Source organism: Suncus etruscus, chromosome 8 (genome assembly GCF_024139225.1).
Source record: "Suncus etruscus isolate mSunEtr1 chromosome 8, mSunEtr1.pri.cur, whole genome shotgun sequence".
NCBI lineage: Eukaryota > Metazoa > Chordata > Mammalia > Eulipotyphla > Soricidae > Suncus > Suncus etruscus.
Window position 1 is genome coordinate 28,203,719 of NC_064855.1, and position 21,604 is coordinate 28,225,322.

The window sequence follows — 21,604 nt, forward strand, 5'->3', positions numbered from 1 at the left end:
ATAGCAACAAAGTTGTTCATGATTTTCAGTCATCTAATATTCCAATACCCATCCCTTCCTCAGTGCACATTTTCCACCACACCACCAATGTTCCCAGTTTCCCTCCACTCCCAGTGTGCCTTCTGTCTCTCTCTCAGTTTACAATACTGTTGCATTCACTTCTTGAGCTATTTCCTGGTTCTAAATTTGTTTATGAAAATCCAGGAAAAGGGTGATGAGGACTTTGAGTGAGGAGAATCTGCAAAATCTGGACTATGCTTATCAACTATTGGAGAGAAGGGCCTGACCAGATTTAGAGCTGATTGAGAAAGATTTGCAGGAGGGTTTGGAGCTCAAAGATGACTTTAGTTTCTGAGGGACTGGCATGTAGCTCAGTGGCAGAGCACTTGCTTGGCATGAGTGAGGATCTGGCTTTGTTCCCTGTTACTGCACTGAGGGACAGTGATGATTCCAAGAGAATAATTTTTATTCAAATAATTTTTAGAGAAAACTGCAGAAGAGGCCAAAGTCTCTGAAAGGAAGTTTGGGATTTGCAGGCTGCAAGGAAGGCTTTTAACTGGATGGAGTCCCCTGTCTGGCTGATGCAGCTGTGCACAGTAGATATGTGTTCAGTCATCAGTAAATAGTAACCAATAAATTGTATTTACTAACTGCAACTTTACTAGGATGGGACTTGAGGAGCTCCGGGGTCTTTGTGAGTGCAAATCCCATCCTATCTCTTCATGATGTCAACACCAGGAAGGCAAGCTTGCTCAGAGAAGCCAGAGACACAAGGGGTCAGAGAGATAGGAAGGGGCCAGAGAATAGGCTGGGAGGGACCTGTGACACTGACATGAAGTGACTAGCGACCTTCAGGGGCTAGTTGGTTGGATGGACATCCACAGCTGTAGATGGGTGAGGCCTGTTGCAGGTAGCAGAAGCCATTTGGGTGGGCAAGTTGTAGCAAGAGCCTGGGGATGACAGGAGAGGAGACAAGGGAGAGGCTGAGTTAAAAAAGGTTACTGGTTTGGGTTTGGTTTTGATTTTATATATGAAATTGTTGATTTTCAGACATACAAAATATCAGGGCTAATCCCACCACCAGTGTCCACATCCCTGCACCAATGTTCTCCAAGTGCATCCTATAACTATCTCCAGTCTAACAGGCCCATTTTAAGTTTAGATTGTTAAAGTTTGGGTCTCTTGATTCCATTGCTGTTGCCTTTGGCTTGGATATTTAGTTCTGTCCATTTTTTTTTTGGGGGGGGGAGGTTGGGTTTTGGGTCACACCCGGCAGCGCTCAGGGGTCACTCCTAGCTCTATGCTCAGAAATCGCTCATGGCAGGCTCGGACTACATGCCATTTGGTTTGCCGGGATTCCAACCACCGTCCTTCTGCATGCAAGGCAAACAGTTTACCTCCATGCTATCTCTCTGGCCCCAGTTCTGTCCTTTTTAACTCTACCAATGCACCTGAGAACGCTTGGTCTCTAGCCCCCATCCTTTCATATTTGTATTTCTCCTCTTCCACTAATTTTCTTTCCTTCTCCTTGCTATACTCTGGGGCCAAGGGTTTGATTTTTAGTTTTGGGGCCACTGCAGGCAATGCTTAGTTAGGCTCCTGGTTCTGAGTTAGAGGATCCCACCCGGTGGTGCTTGGGGGACCAAAAGTGGTGCTCTAGATCAAACCTGAGTCCAAAGCAAGTATCCTAGCCCCATGCACTGCACTGTCTCTCTAGCCTTCATGAGTTTCTTTTCCTTCCTTCCTTCCTTCCTTCCTTCCTTCCTTCCTTCCTTCCTTCCTTCCTTCCTTCCTTCCTTCCTTCCTTCCTTCCTTCCTTCCTTCCTTCCTTCCTTCCTTCCTTCCTCCCTCCCTCCCTCCCTCCCTCCCTTCTCTCTCTCTCTCTCTGTCTCTCTCTCTCTCTCTCTCTCTCTCTCTCTCTCTCTCTCTCTGTCTCTCTCTGTCTCTCTCTCTCTCTCTCTCTCTCTCTCTCTCTCTCTCTCTGTCTCTCTCTCTCTCTGTCTCTCTCTCTCTCTTTTTCTTTCTTGAGTGTGATTGGAGGTACACCTAGCAGTACTCATCTCTGTTGCTCCTGGTGATGCTGGGATGTAGATGGGGGTGATCCAAGCTGTCCATGGAATGGACCCTGGTTCCTTGGTTCCTTGAATCTAGCCCTGGAGCTGCCTGGCTTCTGGCTTTGAGTGGGTGGGTGCCCCGAGCCTGTCACGTCCTGAGTGAAGGCCGGGGGTGGGTGCCAGGTGGGGGGCAGCGAAAGCAAGGTGGCCCTCGGGAAGGTCTCCAAGGCCTCCCTCGGGGCAGAGGCCCCCGAGGCAGCGCAGGGCTCCCCGGGGGCGGCGCCTGGGAGGCGGGGAGCGGCGGCCGGCAGGGAGAGAGGGCCGGACCGGGCCAGGCCACACCTTGCTCTACCTGCGCGGGACAGGAAGACGAGCGAGAGTCGGCGGTGGCCGGAACCCGCGCCCCGCGCCCGCCCGCCCGCCGCCATGGGACCCCGCAGTGCTCCGGGACGGCGCCTCTGAGCCCTCGAGCGCGGCAGCCGGGACCATGAGGAGCGATCGAGGCCGCCAGGGCGGCGGACGGGGCCCCAAGAACGCGGGCGCCGGCCTCAAGTACAACTCGCGGCCGCAGGTAGGTGGGCGAGCGCGGCCGGGCCGGCCGAGCCCCCTTCCCGGCCCGACAGGCGCCCCGGAGCCATCGGCGCGGGCTCCAGGGTCCGGGGTCCGGAATCCGGGCTTCGGGGTGCAGGAGCGACTGAGTCTGAGCCCCGGGAACCGCTCGGGTGCCCATGGGGCGGGTCCCCGGCCGACAGGTGGAAATTCCAGTTCGGCGGCTCCCGGCCGGACCTTTGGTACCGGCGGCCACTCTGGGCCCCGGGCCCGTCCCCATTCCCAAGAGGCTTCGGTCTCCACCGGGGCGGGAACCGATCGCGGTCCGCGTGGGTCTGGGGGAGACTGGGAGGGCTCAGGAGGGGATTAAGGGGGTGCACAGGCGGTCAGGGGCTCGCCCACGCTGGACGAGGAAGTTTCCATGAGGGCGTGGCGGTGTTGCCTTCCATCTTTACGCAGCCATGGTCAGAGCCTGGTGATTCCTAGTCCGTCTTTTGGGGGACCCCACACCCCCCAGAACCTCACCCCCATCCCAGGCCCTGCATCAGCTGGTGGGTGTGGGGAGCGGTTCTTGCTTTTCTCCCTAGAGAAAGCATCAGGGGTTCTCCCCTCCCTACCAGGGATGGAGCTGACCATAGGTGGTGAGTGACTGAGCCCTTTGAAAGGGGCCATTGGAAGCATGGATGCTGTTGGCTGGAAGAACAGTGAGAAGATTATAGAACAATACCCCTGCCTACCCCATTTTCCCTGGTGACTGGTGTGAAGAAGGACACACCTGCCCAGGACAGGAGCCTGGCTCCCCTATCTCTCCCACCTGGACCCCAGGTCTCCTGGAAGGCCAGGGCTACCTCAACAGGTGTTTTTTTTGTTGTTGTTGTTTTTGTTTTTATGGTTTTTGGTTTTTGGGTCACACCCGGCAGTGCTCAGGGGTTATTCCTGGCTCCAGGCTCAGAAATTGCTCCTGGCAGGCACGGGGGACCATATGGGACACCGGGATTCGAACCGATGACCTCCTGCATGAAAGGCAAACGCCTTACCTCCATGCTATCTCTCCGGCCCCTCAACAGGTGTTTTGAGGAGGTCCAGTTATGTGTGTGTGTGTGTGTGTGTGTGTGAGAGAGAGAGAGGGGGGGGGGGGAAGAGAGGGAGAGAGAGGGAGAGAGACAGAGACAGACAGAGAGAGAGAAACAGAGAGAGACAGAAGAGACAGAGAGAGAAGAAAGAGAGAAGGAAGATAGAGAGACAGAGACAGAGTGACACAGAGAGATTTTGTGCTAGCTCCTGTGGTGCTCTGTGAATGAGTGTGTGAATGAGTGTGTATGTTTGTATTTGTGCCTGTGGTGTGTGTGTGTGTGTGTGTGTGTTTCTCTTTCCCTGGGTACTGATTCCTCTCTTAGACTCACTGGAACCCCATTCCCAGCTCAGACCAGATTTAGGAACTTTCCAGTTCATCCCTGTCTCCAGGAGGCCAATCCCAGCTTCTTTAGAGGTGCTGAGGTGCTGTGGTGCTGAGGCCTTTTGGGCCCTAATGGGAGCTGGAGACCGAGCCGGGCGCAGGTCTGCCACGAAGGGCACCTTTGCTTTCCTGCTATTTGCTTGTTTTGAATCTGGCTGTTGCCAGCACACCTGCCTTCTCAGCACTGTCCCTGTGCCCAGGGCTGGCTTGTCCTCACTCCCCACAGTCTGCTCCCTTTGTCATCACATTCTGGAACTTTCTGCTCCAGCTCGTCCCCCATGCTCCTGGCGCAACTGGCAGCTCAAGGTTTCTCCTGCCATTTCCATTCTCCCCTTAGCCAACCCATTTGGTGCCCTTCCTTCTGCAGCATCTCTGCCCAGGCCAGTGCTGCCCCAAGACTGTGGAAGGGAGACTGCAGACAAATAAGATTGTGACTACAGTGACACACAACAGGGAGGGTGCTTGTTTTGCACACAGCTGACCGGGTTCGATTCCCGTCACCACATATGGTTCCCCAAGCCCTGCCAGGGGTGATCCCTAAGCACAGAACCAGAGGTGCACCCTGAACACCGCCAGGTGTGGTCCAAAAACCAAAACAAAAAAGGATGGTGGGGGCCGGAGAAATAGCATGGAGGTAAGACATTTGCCTTTCATGCAGAAGGTCATCGGTTGGAATCCCAGTGTCCTATATGGTCCCCAGTGCCTGCCAGGAGCAATTTCTGAGCCTGGAGCCAGGAATAACCCCTGAGCACTGCCGGGTATGACCCAAAAACCAAAACCAAAACCAAAAAAAAAAAAAAAAGGATGGTGGAGGCAGGCTCAGGGGCTGGAGCAACTGCTTTGTTTTCTTTGAGGAGCTCCTAGTGGCTCCCAGGGTTTACTCCAGCTCTGGCTCAGGATCTCTCCTGGAGAGGCTCTGGGGTCCTTGTGGGGTGTCAGGAAAGAATGTGGGTCAGCCACATGCAAGTGCTTTACTTGGTATCATCTCTCTGGCCCAGCCCTACTGCTTTCCATGCATGAAACCTGGGTACTCTATGTTCTGGCACCCCTACCCACCCCAGCCTGAAGACACCCCACACACAGCAGGGTGTGGCCACAATAGAAGAATAGAGGTTGTTCTAAGGGCACTTGCCCTCAGGAGCCTGCTCAGGTGTGACTGCAGTTTCCTTTCTGTTCACTGAGGGAACCTTGGCACCACACTCAAACTCCTGGAATGTTGGGGGTGATTTGGGGGACCCCTGAGAGCCAGTGTTGAGAGTACTACAGACCTACTTATTTGGTCTTTGAGCCACACTAGGCAGTGCTCAGGGCTTACTCCTGTCTCTGTGCTCAGGAATCACTCCTGGCAGGCTCCTATGTCTATTCTCATCATTCCTGTTGCCTTTGGTAGGGGGTGGTGTCTACGTGAGTTTCTTTTTGCAGCCCTTTTTGTCCCTACTTTCCATTTCGTCCCACTCCCCAGCAGCGTGGCCCCCTCAGGCTCCCACTTGCACCTGGGCCTGGGGATCAGAGCCTAGAGTAGGGCACAAGGCCTGTGGGGAGTGATGGTGGGGTGGCTGCACCCACAGCCCTGTCACCACCTCTGCAGGATTTGTGGATGGGCTGGAGACCTGAAGCTGTGGGCAGGGCTATGCGGCACTGATCAGTCGAAGCAACCTCTATCCACTGCTCACTTGTGCCACTGGACTCTCTTCAGAAACCACAAGTGTCCAGACTAACTCCCCTGCCCGGAATCTCCAGAACAATGGGACTCAGGCACTTAAACTCTGGGCAGTAAGTGCGCAGCTCCAGGTAGATGAGCTAAGAGGGATGGACCTGCAGGGCCCCTAAGTGTGAGAAGTGGTGGGCGTGCAGGCCCAGGCCACGGCTCATTTGAGTTGATACCTCGGCTCAGAATTGCAGGAAACGGACTGCATGTACATGCAGGGCTCATTGAAAGATTGGAAAGGGCCCCTTGGCTGGGGCTCCTGGAGTGTTGCAGAGAGACACATAGATCACAGCGTGATTCTCTGAGCTGGAAAAGCTGGAGACATGCATGCAAAGGGGAGGCGGAGCAAGCGAGAGGTTTTGGCCTGGCTTTCCTCGATGCAGGGAGCAGAGTGGGAGTGAGGGGGTAGGCATGGCTCTGAGGGGACTCCTTTGTAGCCATCAGGATCTCTTATCCTCTGGCTTTTCATGTTCTTTTTCTTTTCTTTACTTTTCTTTTTTTTTTTTTTTTTGGTTTTTCGGGCCACACCCATTTGATGCTCAGGGGTTACTCTTGGCTAAGCGCTCAGAAATTGCCCCTGGCTTGGGGGGACCATATAGGATGCCGGGGATCAAACTGCAGTCCTCATCCTTGGCTAGCGCTTGCAAGGCAGACACCTTACCTCTAGCACCACCTCGCTGGTCCCTGGCTTTTCATTTTCATTCGTTTTCATTTCCTTCCCACCATGTAATTAATCTCCCTGAGAAAACTTCTCTGTTAAAAGCTGTGCCAAGACCACCATCACAGATCCACCTTCCTGTACTCACAACTTCCATCTGACTCTTTCTCGATGTACCCTGGAACTGTGGGTCTGTTCAAGTGGTGTACACTCTTGTTTGGGCTGGTAGGAGTGGAATCAGGGACCTCGCACTTGCCAGGCATGAGCTCTGGTCTTTCAGCTCTCAGGAAGCCTTTTTCTTTGCTCCCACTTCATTCCTCTCCGAGTCTCTCCACTTGCTGGCAATGTAATGGTGATGGCGAACTCCTGCTTGTACACCTGCTGTGTTGGATTCACATTTTAGTGGTGGTGCTTGCACACACATGTGCTTACTGGAGTTCCGGGGTTTCACACATTCTGGATGTATCTGCTGGTGCTATGGTGGTGATCTCTGGGCATGGCTCCTAGCCAAAGTACTAATGCTTTTGGGGGTGATGCTCCACTCTGATGCAAGGGGTGCAGGAGGCTCTGAGAGTGATAGTTGGTCCAGTGGTACAGGCCTGAGGTTTAGTGCTCGAGCCCATGGTGCAGTGAGTTTTGACAGTTCTGTCAGAACTTTATGGGTTTTGTATGTGGGGTGGGGTGTGTGTGTGTGATTTGTATTTTGGGGCCACACTCAACAGTGCTTGGGCTTATTCCTGACTCTAAGCTTAGGGATCATATCTATCTATCTATCTATCTATCTATCTATCTATCTATCTATCTATCTATCTATCTATCTATCTATCTACCTACCTACCTACCTACCTATCATCTATCTATCTATCTATCTATCTATCTATCTATCTATCTATCTATCTATCTATCTATCTGTCTGTCTGTCTGTCTGTCTGTCTGTCTGTCTGTCTGTCTGTCTGTCTGTCTGTCTATCTATCCATCCATCCATCTATCTATCTATATATCTGAGGGGCCACACCTGGTGACGCTTGGGTTACTCCTGGCTATGTGCTCAGAAATCGCTCCTGGCTTGGGAAACCATATGCGATGTTGAGGGATTAAACCGAGGTCTGTCCTAGGCTAGCGTGTGCAATGCAGACGCCTTACTGCTTTTGCCACCGCTCCAGCCCCTTAGGTTAGGGATCATTCTTGATGGGCATGGGGAACTATATGAGGTACCAAGAGATTGAATTCAACTTGGCCACATTCAAGGCAGGCAACCTATCTGCTTTACTATCTTTGGCTCTGTGTTTATTTGTCCTTCCCTCCCTCCCTTGCCTTTCTTTCCTCTCTTCCTTCCCTCTCTTCCTTCCCTCTCTTCTTTCCCTCCCTCCCTCCCTCTTTCCCTTCCTCCCTTCCTTCCTTCCCTCCCTCCCTCCTTCTCTCCTCCCCTCCCCTCCCCTCCCTTCCCCTCCCCTCCCCTCCCCTCCCCTCCCCTCCTCTCCTCTCCTTTCCTCCCCTCCACTCCCCTCCATTCCCCTCCCCTCTCCTCCCCTAACACTCTGTGATGCTCAGAGGGCCACATGGAATGTCAGCCCGAAGGTTCGGCTAAAGGCTAAAAGGTACTTCACTCACCATTGGTGCCTTAGACCACGGGAACAAGCAAAACAACTTTCTTTCCTGGTTCTCTTGAGCACAGGCGAGACTGGGGGAAGGATAGGAATGTGCAGTGGGAAAGTACCTTGATTCCTTTTCCTTCTTCCGTTTGTTTGTTTGCTTTGGGGCCATACATGACGGTGCTCAGGACTTACTCCTGGATATTCTCTGGGATGTGGTGCTGGGATTGAACCAGGACTAACTGCAAAGCAAGCACTGGAACTCCTCTGTTGCCTCTCCAGCCCCTTGTTTTTGCCCTTGCAGTTGTGAGGTTAAACCCAGGGCCCCACATGAGCTGTGCTCTTGTCATTTTTTCAGGGGGAACTGGAAATCCTCTCCAGAATGGACAAGAGGACCAGGAGACACCTGCCCTCTGCTTGTTCTTGGGAAAAAGGGAAACAGGCTTAGGAGAACACTGAGTTAGAGGCGGGTTACCAGCTCCCAGGGTGTTACTGGCAGCAGTGTGGCTGACCCCACCCTGCTGGACTGCGCTCTGGTCGCAGTGGTTTTGTACTTCCTTGACACATTTCCGTGTCTGACCTGAGGTTCTCCTCACAGTGGCACTGTGTCTATTCCAGGAGAGTCTGGGGGTGGGAGTGCAGGCCCTTGAATTATTCTTTTTTGTGGGGGGGGGCACACAGTGGCGCTCAGGAGTTACTCCTGGCTATGCGCTCAGAAATCGCTCCTAGCATGGAGGATCATATGGGATGCCTGGGGATTGAACCATGGTCGTCCTAGGTTAGCCACGTGTAAGGCAAGCGCCCTACCGCTGCGCCACCACTCCGGCTTCATGAGCTATTCTTACATTGTGAGACCCCACAGGGTCCATGAGCACATTCAGGTGTGACCACTGAATCCAGAGCCAGGAGTAGCCCCTGATACTGCTAGGTATGCCCCTCCCCTAATAACTTATACTACTGAACTTATGCTACTTCTGATTCTTCATTCAGGGGCTTGCTCAGGGAGCAATCTGGGATACTGGGCATTGAACCCACTGCATTATTGCTATGGCCTCATAAAAGTTATCTACTTTTAGATTTGGGGCCACACCTAGTGGTGCTTAAGAGCTCAGAGGTCATGGCCAGTGGTGCTCAGGGGACCGTGTGTGCTGTTGTTTTTTTTTTAATTAATTAATTAATTATTTTTATTTTTTATTTTTACTAGTATCATTATATTTGATTCACACAACATCCTGGTTGGGCAGGGTTACAATGAGCAGCGTGTACTTATGTTAATCAAAATACTCAAGCAAGGGGCTGGAGAGATAGCATGGAGGTAAGGCGTTTGCCTTTCATGCAGAAGGTCATTGGTTTGAATCCCGGCATCCCATATGGTCCCCCGAGCCTGCCAGGAGCGATTTCTGAGCATAGAGCCAGAGCGCTACCGGGTGTGACCCAAAAACAAAACAACAACAAGAAAAAAAACAAAAACAAAAAAAAAATACTCAAGCAAAAGAAAAACCCATGGCCTTGTTAGCTCCAGGGAAGGTGACTTTTCCTTTACATTATCATTTAAGTTCAAGAGAGCAACGGTTTCTGTGTTCAAGACCCATCTAACAGATGAAGAGTATAAATCAATCCAAAATGGAAAAGCAGTAGGATTATATTAAATCGGTAATAATAATCACCACACTGAACTTTTTCAGACTTTTGATGACAAGATTCTACCAAATATTTTTGCCTATTTTCACTTGTTTTACAATTGCAAGTTAATATAGTTATATTTGATACATGATCACTATTTTTAAGAACTTTGTCTAATTTATATTTTTTAAATAAGATTTGAATCGAGGAGGGTTTAGAATTTTTTTTTTTTTTTTTTTTTTTTTTTGTTTTGTTTTGTTTTTGGGCCACACCCGTTTGACGCTCAGGGGTTACTCCTGGCTATGTGCTCAGAAATCGCCCCTGGCTTGGGGGGACCATATGGGACGCCGGGAGATCGAACCGCGGTCCGTTCCTTGGTAGAGCTTACAAGGCAGACACCTTATCTCTAGCGCCACCTTCCCGGCCCCTTAGAATTTTTTTTAAAATTAATTTATTTAAAGAAGTGCTGCGGGTTTAAAACAGACCTTGGCATTCAGATTCTGTGCTCAACCCTATGCCTTCTCTCTCTTGCTTCCTTATCCTTTTAAGGGTGAGAATGGAGCTCAAAGAGGCTCAGTAACTTGCTGTTTTCACAGAGCATACCAGGAGTTGGACTAGGTCTTGAACCCAGGGTCACTGATTGTTACTTGTCTGGTCACCCTAGTGCAGGTCTGAGCTGTCACCAGGGGGCAGATAAGTGCCTCAGTTAGGCTTTGGTTTGATTTGGTTAGCAATTGGATCTTTTTCTCTCTCTCTGGTGGGGCTCAGGGGATCATAGGCGATGCCTAGGATTAGAACCTGGGTCAGCAAATGTCCTGCTGTACTATCGCTCCGGCCCCCACTCTTCTCTCTTCTTTTTGAGTCATACCCAGTGATGCTCAGGGCTAATTCCATGCTCTGCACACAGAGATCACTGCTGGAGTTATATGGGTTATGGGTGTGGAGAATTGAACTCAGGTCACCTGCAGGCAAGGCAGATGCTCTGCCTGCTGTCCTAGCACTCTGGCCCCAGAAACTGGATTTCTCTCTGGATGTTTGACAACCCTTGGACTTTGCGAAGTCAGAATCATAGTTTGGTTGGTGGGGTGGGGTGGGGCTCACCAGGCTGGCAGTGGCACAAGGGTGTTGGGTAATTTCTCAGTGCTCAGGTGCAATCACTACCCCCTTTGTTTTGATTCAAACTAGTTCGTGGGCCGAGGAGACCTCAGTGCACTGGGCAAAAGGCTCAGTGTGCAGATCTAGGCTTCACACACACACACACACACACACACACACACACATACACACAAAAGAAAGCTGGCGTGGGCCGAGGAGACCTCAGTGCACTGGGCAAAAGGCTCAGTGTGCAGATCTAGGCTTGACACACAAACACACACACACACACACACACACTGGGCAAAAGGCTCAGTGTGCAGATCTAGGCTTCACACACACACACCTAAAAAGGAAGCTGGCACCAAGTCACTCACACACACACACACACACACACACACACACACACACACACACACTGGGCAAAAGGCTCAGTGTGCAGATCTAGGCTTCACACACACACCTAAAAAGGAAGCTGGCACCAAGTCACTCACACACACACACACACACTCACACACACACACACACACACACACACACACACACACACACACACACACACACTGGGCAAAAGGCTCAGTGTGCAGATCTAGGCTTCACACACACACCTAAAAAGGAAGCTGGCACCAAGTCACTCATACACACACACACACACACACACACACACACACACACACACACACACACACACCTAAAAAGGAAGCTGGCACCAAGTCTTCCTTATTTTCAACATTTGCCGAGCAACAGACAGACTCCTTTGCATCTTACTCTTGTTGCCAGAAGACAGGCCTGTGGTCTCCGAGTTGGTGGCTCTGGAGATGAGAGTCAGGTGACACACGATGACCATTGTCCCCAACATTCTCTGCTTACAGCTGCCCTGCAAGAAGCCTGCACAGGTCCCATTCGCTATGTGAGGCTCAAAGGTTTGTGCACAGCAATTTGCACAGTCCAGACAGGAGCCTGTGACTTCAGAGCTTCTGATCCTCCCCAGGACGCCACCCTTGAGTGGGGTCCTGGAGCCAGACGATTGATGTTGGCCTCATCCAAGCCCTGGAGTCGTCATTAAACTGGCAGCCACAGGCCGGCTAGGCGCCAGGCACTCAGGCTGCTGGAGCAGTTCAGGTCTACGCACACTTTTGATGAGGTTACTCATCAGGGACATGTGGCATGGCCAGTGACAGCCGTCCAGCCACGGACAAAGTGTAGCTGCTGGGTTTATTACACATTTGCTGAACACTTTTGCTAAAACAGCTTATTTTATTTTTGTGTTTGAGCTAGTCCTGGTGATGCTCAGAGATTACAACTGGCTTTGCACTCAGGGACCACTCCTGGTGGGACTCCAGGGAACCATTGGGATGCCAGGGATTTGAAATGGGGTTGGCCTTATGCAAGGCAAATGCCCTCTCTGGCCTCCCCTACTGGAAAATTTTAAATGGAACAAGTAAATTTTAAATAAATTTTAAATGGAACAAATAATTCCATCAGGAAGTCTGCCTGTTTCTGGCTCTCTCCATTCCTAACCGCATGACCGCTTCCTGATTAATGGGGTGTTCTAGTTGCCTGGAGTCCTGGGAAAAATTTGGGGTGCTGAGAGCTGGGGGACTGTGAGCTCTGTGAAGCCTGTGTCTGTCTGGGCCTCACGCTGTACCCGAGCACTGTCTGTGAGTTCTGCTCCCACCACCACCTGGGTTTTGTGCTGTTCTTTCCTTCCTTTGTTCACCCTCCCCAAGCCCTCCATCCCTTTGCTGTGGTTCAGATGGTAGCGCACTCTCCTAGCTGAGATGCTTGCAGTTTGGTTTACTTTTATTTTATTTATTTATTTATTTATTTATTTATTTATTTATTTATTTATTTATTTATTTATTTATTTATTTATTTATTTATTTGGTTTTTGGGCCACACCCGGCGGTGCTCAGGGGTGACTCCTGGCTGTCTGCTCAGAAATAGCTCCTGGCAGGCACGGGGGACCATATGGGACACCGGGATTCCAACCAACCACCTTTGGTCCTGGATCGGCTGTTTGCAAGGCAAACGCCGCTGTGCTATCTCTCCAGGCCCTTATTTTATGTTTTGCCTTGTCTTTTGTTTTGTTTTGGGATCATACCCAGTGGTGTTCTGTGCTTACTCCTGGCTCTGTTCTCCAGGATCACAGGCTTGGGGACTCTGTGTGGTGCTGTGTATTGAATTCGGGTCTGCTGTGTGCAAGGCCAGCACTCTCCCCACTATTTCTTGCCCTCTCTTTTAACTTTTTTGATTTTTATTAGATGTTGGAAACCAATCACATGAAAACTGAACTGGAAACTAATCACTGTCACATGAAACTACAAACTTAATTCTGATTTTAAACTATTTTAAGATTGAGTGTGCCACTCAGTTTTTTGGTTTGTTGTTGTTGTTGTTGTTTTTATTTGTTTGTTTTTGGATCACACCCGGCAGCACTTAGGGGTTACTCCTGGCTCTATGCTCAGAAATCGCTCCTGGCAGGCTTGGGGGACCATATGGGATGCTGGGATTCAAACCACCGAGGTGGTTTCTGCATGAAAGGCAAACGCCTTACATCCATGCTATCTCTCCGGCCCCACCACTCAGTTTTTTATTGTTGTGGGACATGCCTGACCTAGTGATGTTCAGGACTTTTTCCTGGCCCTTTGCTTAGCAATCAATCTTGGTGGGCTAGGGGTGTACCATGTGTGGTGCTGGGGATTGCACCTACATCAGCACCATGCAAGACAAGTGTTCTACCCCCTGTACTATCACTCTGCTTGCAGCCACTCAATCTTAAAAAACAGTCTCCAAAGATGTCTTTTACTATTCTTTACAAAGGAGACTACCCTTCCCATTTGACTACCACAATTTCTCCTCAGAATAGATTTTAGTGACTTTGCTTATGCGATAAAGTAAAATCTCCATGATCTGGTGAGGAAGACTTTATTTGTATCCACCTCTATATACAAATAAAAGAAAAAAGGAAAAAAAACTTCCTTTTAATTTTACACTCATCCCATGATGCACCCCATGACCTTTTAATTTTACATCACTTTCAAGACATATCTCTTTGTTTTTTTGTTTGTTTTTTGTTTTTGGGCCACACCCAGCAGTACTCAGGGGTTACTCCTGGCTGTCTGCTCAGAAATAGCTCCTGGCAGGCATGGGGGACCATATGGGACACTGGGATTCGAACCAACCACCTTTGGTCCTGGATCGGCTGCTTGCAAGGCAAACGCCACTGTGCTATCTCTCTGGGCCCAAGACATATCTCTTAGTTGTCTTGGGCAAGGACATTGATCCAGCACTGCTCAGGGCTAATTCCTGGTTCCTTGCTTAGGAGTCATTCCTGGTGGTGCTCAGAGAAACATAGGGGGTGTCTAGGATTGAGTCCGGATTGGTTGTGTGCAAGGCAAGCACCCAACCCACTATACTATCTCTTTCGGTAGTGCTCAGGGGTTATTCCTGTCCCTGAGCTCAGAAATCGCTCCTGGCAGGCTCGGGGACCACATGGGATGCCGAATATTGAACCGGGGCCCATCCCAGGTTGGCAGTGTGCAAAGCAAATGCCCTACTGCTGTGCTATCGCTCTGGCCACCAGTCATGACATTTTTAATAGGAGACTTTATATTTCGCTTCCAGAGATTCTGGTTCTCAGAAAGGTCATGTTTTCCTTTTTTGAAGAGGTTTGGTCCAGTGAATATTGACCTATTCCTTCCGATATTTCTCATCCTCATCTTGCTGCGGGAGGCATTTCCTCTGGTTCACTGTCTTCATCCTAATGAAAAGCTGTGTTATTGACGGGTTTTGGAGCAAGAGTTGGAACTGTTTCTTTTTTTTTTTTTTTTTTTTTGGGGCCACACCCAGCGATGCTCAGGGGTTACTCCTGGCTGTTTGCTCAGAAATAGCTTCCGGCAGGCACGGGGGACCATATGGGACACCGGGATTCGAACCAACCACCTTTGGTCCTGGATCGGCTGCTTGCAAGGCAAATGCCGCTGTGCTATCTCTCCGGGCCCGGAACTGTTTCTTGATGTGTGTGCGAGCCAAGTCTGATGGATGTGGCGGTGGCTTTCTTTGTGGGTTTGTCCGGAGGACATGGTTTCATCTGCTGATCTATCTGAGTGTACTTCCCTCTCCATTTCTCTGGCAGCTCTAGCTTCTGAGAAGTTTCCAAGGCTTCTCTTTTCCCGCCTTCTCTTTATTAGGAAAGAATTTTAGGGGGTTGCTCAGGCATTGCTCCCGTGGTGTTGGGTGACCATACATTGGTACCAGGAATCAAACTGGGGTCTGCCACAGGCAAATCAAGTCAGTGTCTGAACCTCTGCCCTATCTCTCCGACTTGTCCATTTTGTTTTTGTTTTGGGGATTTGGGGATTTGGAGCCACACTCCGCAGTGCTCAGTGACTATTCCTGGCTCTGTGCTCAGGAGTGACCCCTGGCCATGCTTGGGGGATCCAGATGCAGGTCCTGGACTCAAACTTGGGGTGAGCTGCATGCAAGTGAGCACTGTTACCCCTGTCCTCTCTCTCCAGCCTGAGCTGTGCACATTTTTATAGCTGTGGTGCTTGCTGGGCCGCATAACAGGTTGTAGGCTGTGGTGTTCTCCAAGAACTGTGCTCCTTTATTTTATTTTGGTTTGGGGGCCACTCCTGGGAGTTGCTCAGGGCTTACTCCTGTCTCTACACTCAGGAATTAATTCTGGGTTCTTGAAGGAACATAGAGGATGCCAGGGATCTAACCCAGGTTGGCCATGTGCAGGCAAATGCTCTACCCACTGTGATATCGCGCTGGACCTGGTTTGTGTTTCCTTTAGTTGTTAGACTTACATAAGGCTCAAAATGTTTGTTTTGGGGCCACACCTGAGCTTACTTCTGTCTCTGTGCCCAGGGATCACTGTTGGCAGGGCTCAGAGGACCATGTGTGGTGCTGGGAATCAAAACTAGTTGGCTGTGTGCCAGGCAAACACTGTAACCTCTACTATTGCTCTGGCTCTGATTCATTCTTAAAGGGGGCACAGGAGTTAAGGTGGGGTGCTTGCCAGGGCTGGCCATAGTGCTCACACGTTGCTGGGTTGATGGTAGTGGCCCTCACATCTTTTTCTAATGCATTAGTCGTTGAGCATGTATCTTGCTTGTTTGCTCTATATCCACTCTGGAGAAGCCGGTGTTCTCTCTTAAGCATGTACTTCTTTCTGTTTCTCCTTGCATGTTTTTCTGTGCTGCCAGGATCACCGACAACAGAGCTTCCTGGCTCAAGTAGTTAAGAGTTGTTAGAACTGTGCTTAGCACAGGGGATTAGGCAGGGGATTGAATTTAGAACTACATGCTATCACTGATGTGCTGCCTTTTCCTTGGGGTCTCCCCGGTCTTCCTTATTGAGCGACAATTCACCAGAGGGCTGGGAGCTATGGCTTATTCACTGTAGATGATATTCTCCAGGGAGAGAGCAAGGCTGGGTGTGTGGATGACCTCACTATGAATCAGAGGACAGGAGGAAAGTCTGCATGATCGGCTGCCAGACACGGAGCTGTCCATCCATGTTAGGTGTGAGTGCCGCCATCCCACACTACCACCACCGAAACGAAAACCACCTCCGCCTGCCCTCTGCTCCGAGGCGGAGGCAGCAGATGGCAGTGGGGCTGTCCAGAATTCTGAGCTGACTGCGAGCTTAGAGGGTAGCACGGAGAATGTGGTGACTCAAACCCGCCAGTTTCTGATTTATTTATGCCTTATAGAAACCATCGTGAACAGACTCATAGTTCTCTATTGGAAGGGAAAGTGAGTAACTCAGATGTGTTGGAAGCATGTGAAAATGGGAGAGGTACATGCAGGTGAAGTTTGGTCATTTTTTTCTTGCTTGTGTGTATTTTCTTTTGTACAAATTGCTTTTTTTGTGTTCTTCAAGCCCATCTTCTCCCTGGAACATGTAACTTGCTCGTTTGTCTCTATGCCTTTGTGCTTGGCGATTTCCACTCTGGAAAATCCCACATTCTCTCTTGAACGCACACTTCTCCCCTTCTCTCCCCTCACATCTTTCTAAATAACAATTTTCAATAACAACTATATTGCTTCACCAAAAGAAATGGTTTACCCCTCCAATTAAAAAAATTAGCAAGGTTTTCTGCTTGTTTATATTTTAAATCAAGGAGTCCAGAAATATACCAGATGAAAGTAAAATTCCTGAATATTCTTCCCCAGATTGTATCAAGTCATTGTAGAAACAGTTTGGCATATATTTCACAAATCTGTATATGGGGCTTTCATAGATGGGGGCTCAAATGTTCTCTTCAGGGATTGTGATATAATTCCAAGGTTCTGTAGCTGCAGGCATCATTTTATAGTTTGTTTTGGGGCCAAAAGTAGTGGTGTTCAGGCTTCACTGGTAGGGACCATGTGCTCCAGGCCAGATCAGCTGTTTGTAAGGCAACCACTCTACCTGTTGTGCTATGTTCCAACGCCAGAGGGCGTCATTTTAATGCAGCTAGAACTTCGGTGGTGGGTGTGAAGAGACTTAAATCTTTACTCTCATAGGGTTACCATATTGTCGAGCCATTATGATTTAACACAGTGTGTTCAAAATAATAGATGGGGTTCGAACAATAGTACAGAAGGCAGGGCACTTGCTTTGCACATGGCTGATTTGGGTGTGTTCTCTGTACTACATATGTTCTTCCTAGCTTGCTAGGACTGATTCCTGAGTGCAGAGCTAAAGCAAGCTCTAAGCAGAGTTGGGACCACCCCCTCCCCACCCCCAAACATGAAAAGAAAAGAATGTGTTAAACCTCCATCAAATACCTCACCTCCCTCCCTCTCCATCTCCCAGAAGCAGGTGCTAGACTGGAGGTGGAGAAAGGTGTATGTAGACCCCCCTAGGGAAACCTGCTGGAAATCACCTGCAAGAAAAAAAAAAAAAAAACCACTGTCAAAGAAAAACAAGACCAAAAGATGGGGTGGGGGGAGCTACCACTGGGATGCTGGAATTGCCATCAACACCTTTCTAATGTCACCAGTTTTTCTGTTTCCACTCTGGAAAGCTGTTTGGAGGACTGCTAACCGAAGCCTGATCAGATGCCTGTGAGGCATTTATTATTGGCTGCTTTATTTATATATTCTTTTTGGGTTTTGGGCCACACCCGGTGGTGCTCAGGGGTTACTCCTGGCTGTCTGCTCAGAAATAGCTCCCGGCAGGCACGGGGGACCACATGGGACACCGGGATTCGAACCAACCACCTTTGGTCCTGGATTGGCTGCTTGCAAGGCAAATGCCGCTGTGCTATCTCTCCGGGCCCTATTTTTATAAATAAATAACCTTGTATGTTGATCGGCTCTATTTACAGTGAATAGTCAGGCAGAGGGAGGGAGGTTGTGACGGACAGGGCTATGGAGCAAGTGTGCTCCTTGATTTGAAATTTGCTGTTGTTTTCTCAATATTGCATTTGCTTGATCAAATGGCCAAAAGTGAGGAGGAAGCAGATGGCCAGGTGTTAGGCAATGGTTGGCTTGATGAAAGTGAGCAAGGTTAGTCAGGGAACCTGGGGGAGTTTCAGGAGAGAGAAATGTTTCTCCTTTTCTTATAACACCGACCATAGGAGTCCTTGCAGGGCTGATAGTGTTGATGAGGGGAGTGTTCCCCAATAGTCACACTTGATGAGAGCATTGCTTACTGGAAAGGATGATGGGAGACCCGCAAGGGTTTGATTGCTGGTCTCCCTGCCCCTCCAGAGTGCTTCTCTGCATATTCAGGCATCTCTTTTCATGTTGTGTCCCAGCCTGAGAGCTCTGGAGAAGTTCTGAAACTGAATCCAGTCCAAAAGCAAGACCTGGAGCTTTTGCACTGATTTCTGCAGAACTGCAGTGGAATCTTTAAAAAGGTTCAACATGGGGCCAGAGCCACAGAGCAGCAGGTAGGGCATTTGCATTACATGTGGCTGACTTGAGTTTGATTTTCAGCATTCTATAAGGTACCCTCAAGTACTGCCTGAAGCCCGGACTAAGCCCTGAGCACTGCCAGGTGGACCCTAAGAAAAGTAAAAAAATGGAAAAGACTCCATTGATGGAGCTGCATCGTCTCCCAAAGGGAATGGCCGCTACCATGGCCTGTGTGTGGGAGGACAGTCAGTGACCCTGAAGGTTAGAGTCCTGGGGACTCATTCCTTGGAGGAAAGTTAGGATCAAGAGAGAAAAGAAGTACATAGATGTGTTTACCAAAGGGCAATCAGGGACTGAACCTCAGCCTATGGATTCCCTTGAAACAGCACCAAATATGAAAGGATCCCCACATCTGTGGAGAGGACAGGTCAGTGGACTCAACGGTGCATGTCCGCACACTAGGGCTCCAGGCAGCCTGGGCCAGTGACCCCAGCACAGGGAAGAACAGGGGACCTCGGTATTGTTGCTTTTTATCTCTGCTTTTTGAGTCACACCTGTAGTGCTGGTGACCGAACATCTCATGCAGAGCAACGCTCAGCCCCCCGGAGCAGCTTTTTCCAGTGGCATAGAATCTGTGATGACCTTCATGAAAGTGTTAGTAATGGGGGAGAAGCCCAGTCCAGGGAAACAGGATGTGATTTCATGAAAAGGCAAGGAAGGGTGGGCCCAAGAGGGAGCTGTGCATGCCATTATCCTGGGCTAGAGCCCTTTACCACACATGGTCCTGAGCACTGCCTGGACTCATTCCTGGACAGGAGTAAGCCCCAAGCACAGCCAGGTATGCCACCCTCCGCAACAATAGGAAGGAGGGAGAAAGGAAAGATTCCTGTCTTGCGTGCAGTGTTTGATCCCTGGCTTTATTTGTGGCATCAGAAGAGGGGCAGTGGATGTTGTGTTCCCCACACCCCAGAAACAGCAGAGGGGACTAACCTGTGGTGCTGGGGTCTGGGAGTCCGGATGAGACTCAGCCCAGCAGTGTTGGGGACCAAACTCAGGGCCTCACACCTGCAGCATCTGCTCTCAGTTCAGGAGCCAGGTGGCATGATTCAGCTCCCAGAGTCTGATATCCACCCACGGACTGGGTTTTGCCCTTGGCTTCCCCTGAGGTGCCTGGCAGTCCTGGGCAGAGGCCCCAGCTTTGATCTGTCCAGGAGTTCTGTGCAGCCCTGCTCTGCTTTCCCACAGCTGGGCCTCCTGGCATCCACACACTGCTCAGCTTTTGTTTTTAATAGGCTTGTTTCCTTTGACTGTCTGTGCTTGAACTTGCGCTGGACCCTGAGTGGGGCACCTGCCTGGCTCTGGGAGAGGCCGGAGTGGGTGGGACATGAGCCTATCATTAGCAGGACCAGCTTGTCATGTGTGGCTGCTCCTCCGCTTCCAGTGGAAGCAGCTATTAACCCACTTTCCAGAAGGGGGGACCTAGGCACAGCACTATCTCGGGGCTCCTGGGCTTCCCTCTCATCCAAAGGGAAAGAAGAGATCATGGGGGTTATATGTATGGACTTGTGGAGGGGATTTGGCAGGGTTGGGGGAGCCCAGATGGGTCCCTACAGGAAGTCTGGGGGTTGGGGCCAAGGTTACAGTTGAATCTGCCTCACCCATTTCCCAGCAGCACCTTTTACTGGATGGGGTCAAAGGGCAAGGGTGAGGGTGGGGCATCACCCATAGAGGCAGAGGTTTCGAGGTTCCACCGCCCCCTGGGTGTGTTCTAAGAAGAGTGAGGAGGTCAGGAATGGGCCTACCACTGGATTTCTGGAGAGACCCTGGGCCTGCATGGGAGGTTCTCCATAAATGAGACTTGGAGCAGACCCACCAGACTTTTGCCTGCCTCTAGGCAAGGGAAGGTGGAGGTTCTGGAACTTTCTGGATCCTCTGGGTAACCTAGAGGGTTGTTTCAACTCCAGCCTTGGGGCCTCCACAGTGCTTGGCTGGCTTGGCTGGTTGCTCTCAAGATCTAACAAGTCTGGGAAATTTGGAGGGCAGCTTGGCTCTGTGGGCTCCTGGGAATGGGGTTGTGGGTGGACACACCCATGTTCAGGGGTCACCCCTACAGTCCTGGGGACCCTGAGGATGAAGCTCTATAGTGGAGTCATTAACCCCTTGCTTGGGCTTTCCGACCCCTGCATGTGTCCCCAGGTTGGCTGCTGTCCTAGGCTCCAGTGCTGGCTGCTGTCATGGGTGTGAGGCTACTGTCACCAGCCCAGGGCTGACCCAGGCAGCCCTGACCTGGGCGGGAGTGGCTGCTTCAGCTCAGCTCTGCCCGCTGCTTCCTGCTCCTCCTCTGTCCTCTCAGGGGCCGGTCACTCCGGTGTGTGGTGGCTGTGACATCATGAAATTGAAACCCGTCTGGCGGGGGACAGTGAGTCACCCAAACAACTTAGCACCTGCTGCTCACTTGAGCAAGTCCCTGTCCACCCCGTCTGTGGGATGTGCTTGAGGGGACGCACTCGAGGCTTTGGCCAGCAGGTGGGTCCCTACAGGTCCCTTTGGGGGCTGCTGGTTACCACATGCTTCCAGGTAGATCTTTGACTTCCCAGCAGGCCACACCATCCCACAGCCACACCATCCCACAGGAGGATGGAGTTGTGTTTGGAGCCATACCTGGGGCTGGCCCTGTCTCTGTGCTCAGAAGTCACTCCTGAGACTGAGTCCAGGGTGCCCACATATGAGGCTAGGCTGGCCTGTTGGGTTCCACCTGGCTACCAGGAACAGTTTTAAAACACTAAGAGAAAACCTGGCAGAAGAATTTCCCTTCCCATTTGCTGGGTCTGTGTGGTGGTTTTGTTTTCATCTCTTGGAGGATTCCACTGGGCAGTGCTTAGTGGGGTGATCCTGGCTCTGTGATGAAGGGTGAGAGCCCTGGAGGTTCCAGAGCATTGGGAGTACAAGACACGCTTACCCTGTCCTGTTCTTCTACTCTTGATCAGTTTGCACTGGTCCCTGTTGCTTTTCTGAT

The 21,604-nt window shown here is 50.6% G+C and overlaps 1 protein-coding gene and 1 non-coding gene across 2 annotated transcripts in view; both read left to right on the forward strand.

Moving 5' to 3' along the window:
* The first annotated feature begins 2,419 nt into the window (after positions 1-2,419).
* The window catches only part of ST14 (ST14 transmembrane serine protease matriptase), a 39,434-nt gene continuing 20,249 nt past the window's right edge, over positions 2,420-21,604 (forward strand). The window contains exon 1 of the mRNA XM_049778345.1: positions 2,420-2,625. Within this exon, the coding sequence (XP_049634302.1) occupies positions 2,542-2,625 (84 nt within the window). The 5' untranslated portion in view covers positions 2,420-2,541. The remainder of the gene's footprint in view (positions 2,626-21,604) is intronic.
* On the forward strand, positions 13,565-13,704 carry LOC126016482 (small nucleolar RNA SNORA29). The gene has a single exon (XR_007498279.1). It is a non-coding gene; the product is annotated as a small nucleolar RNA SNORA29 (small nucleolar RNA).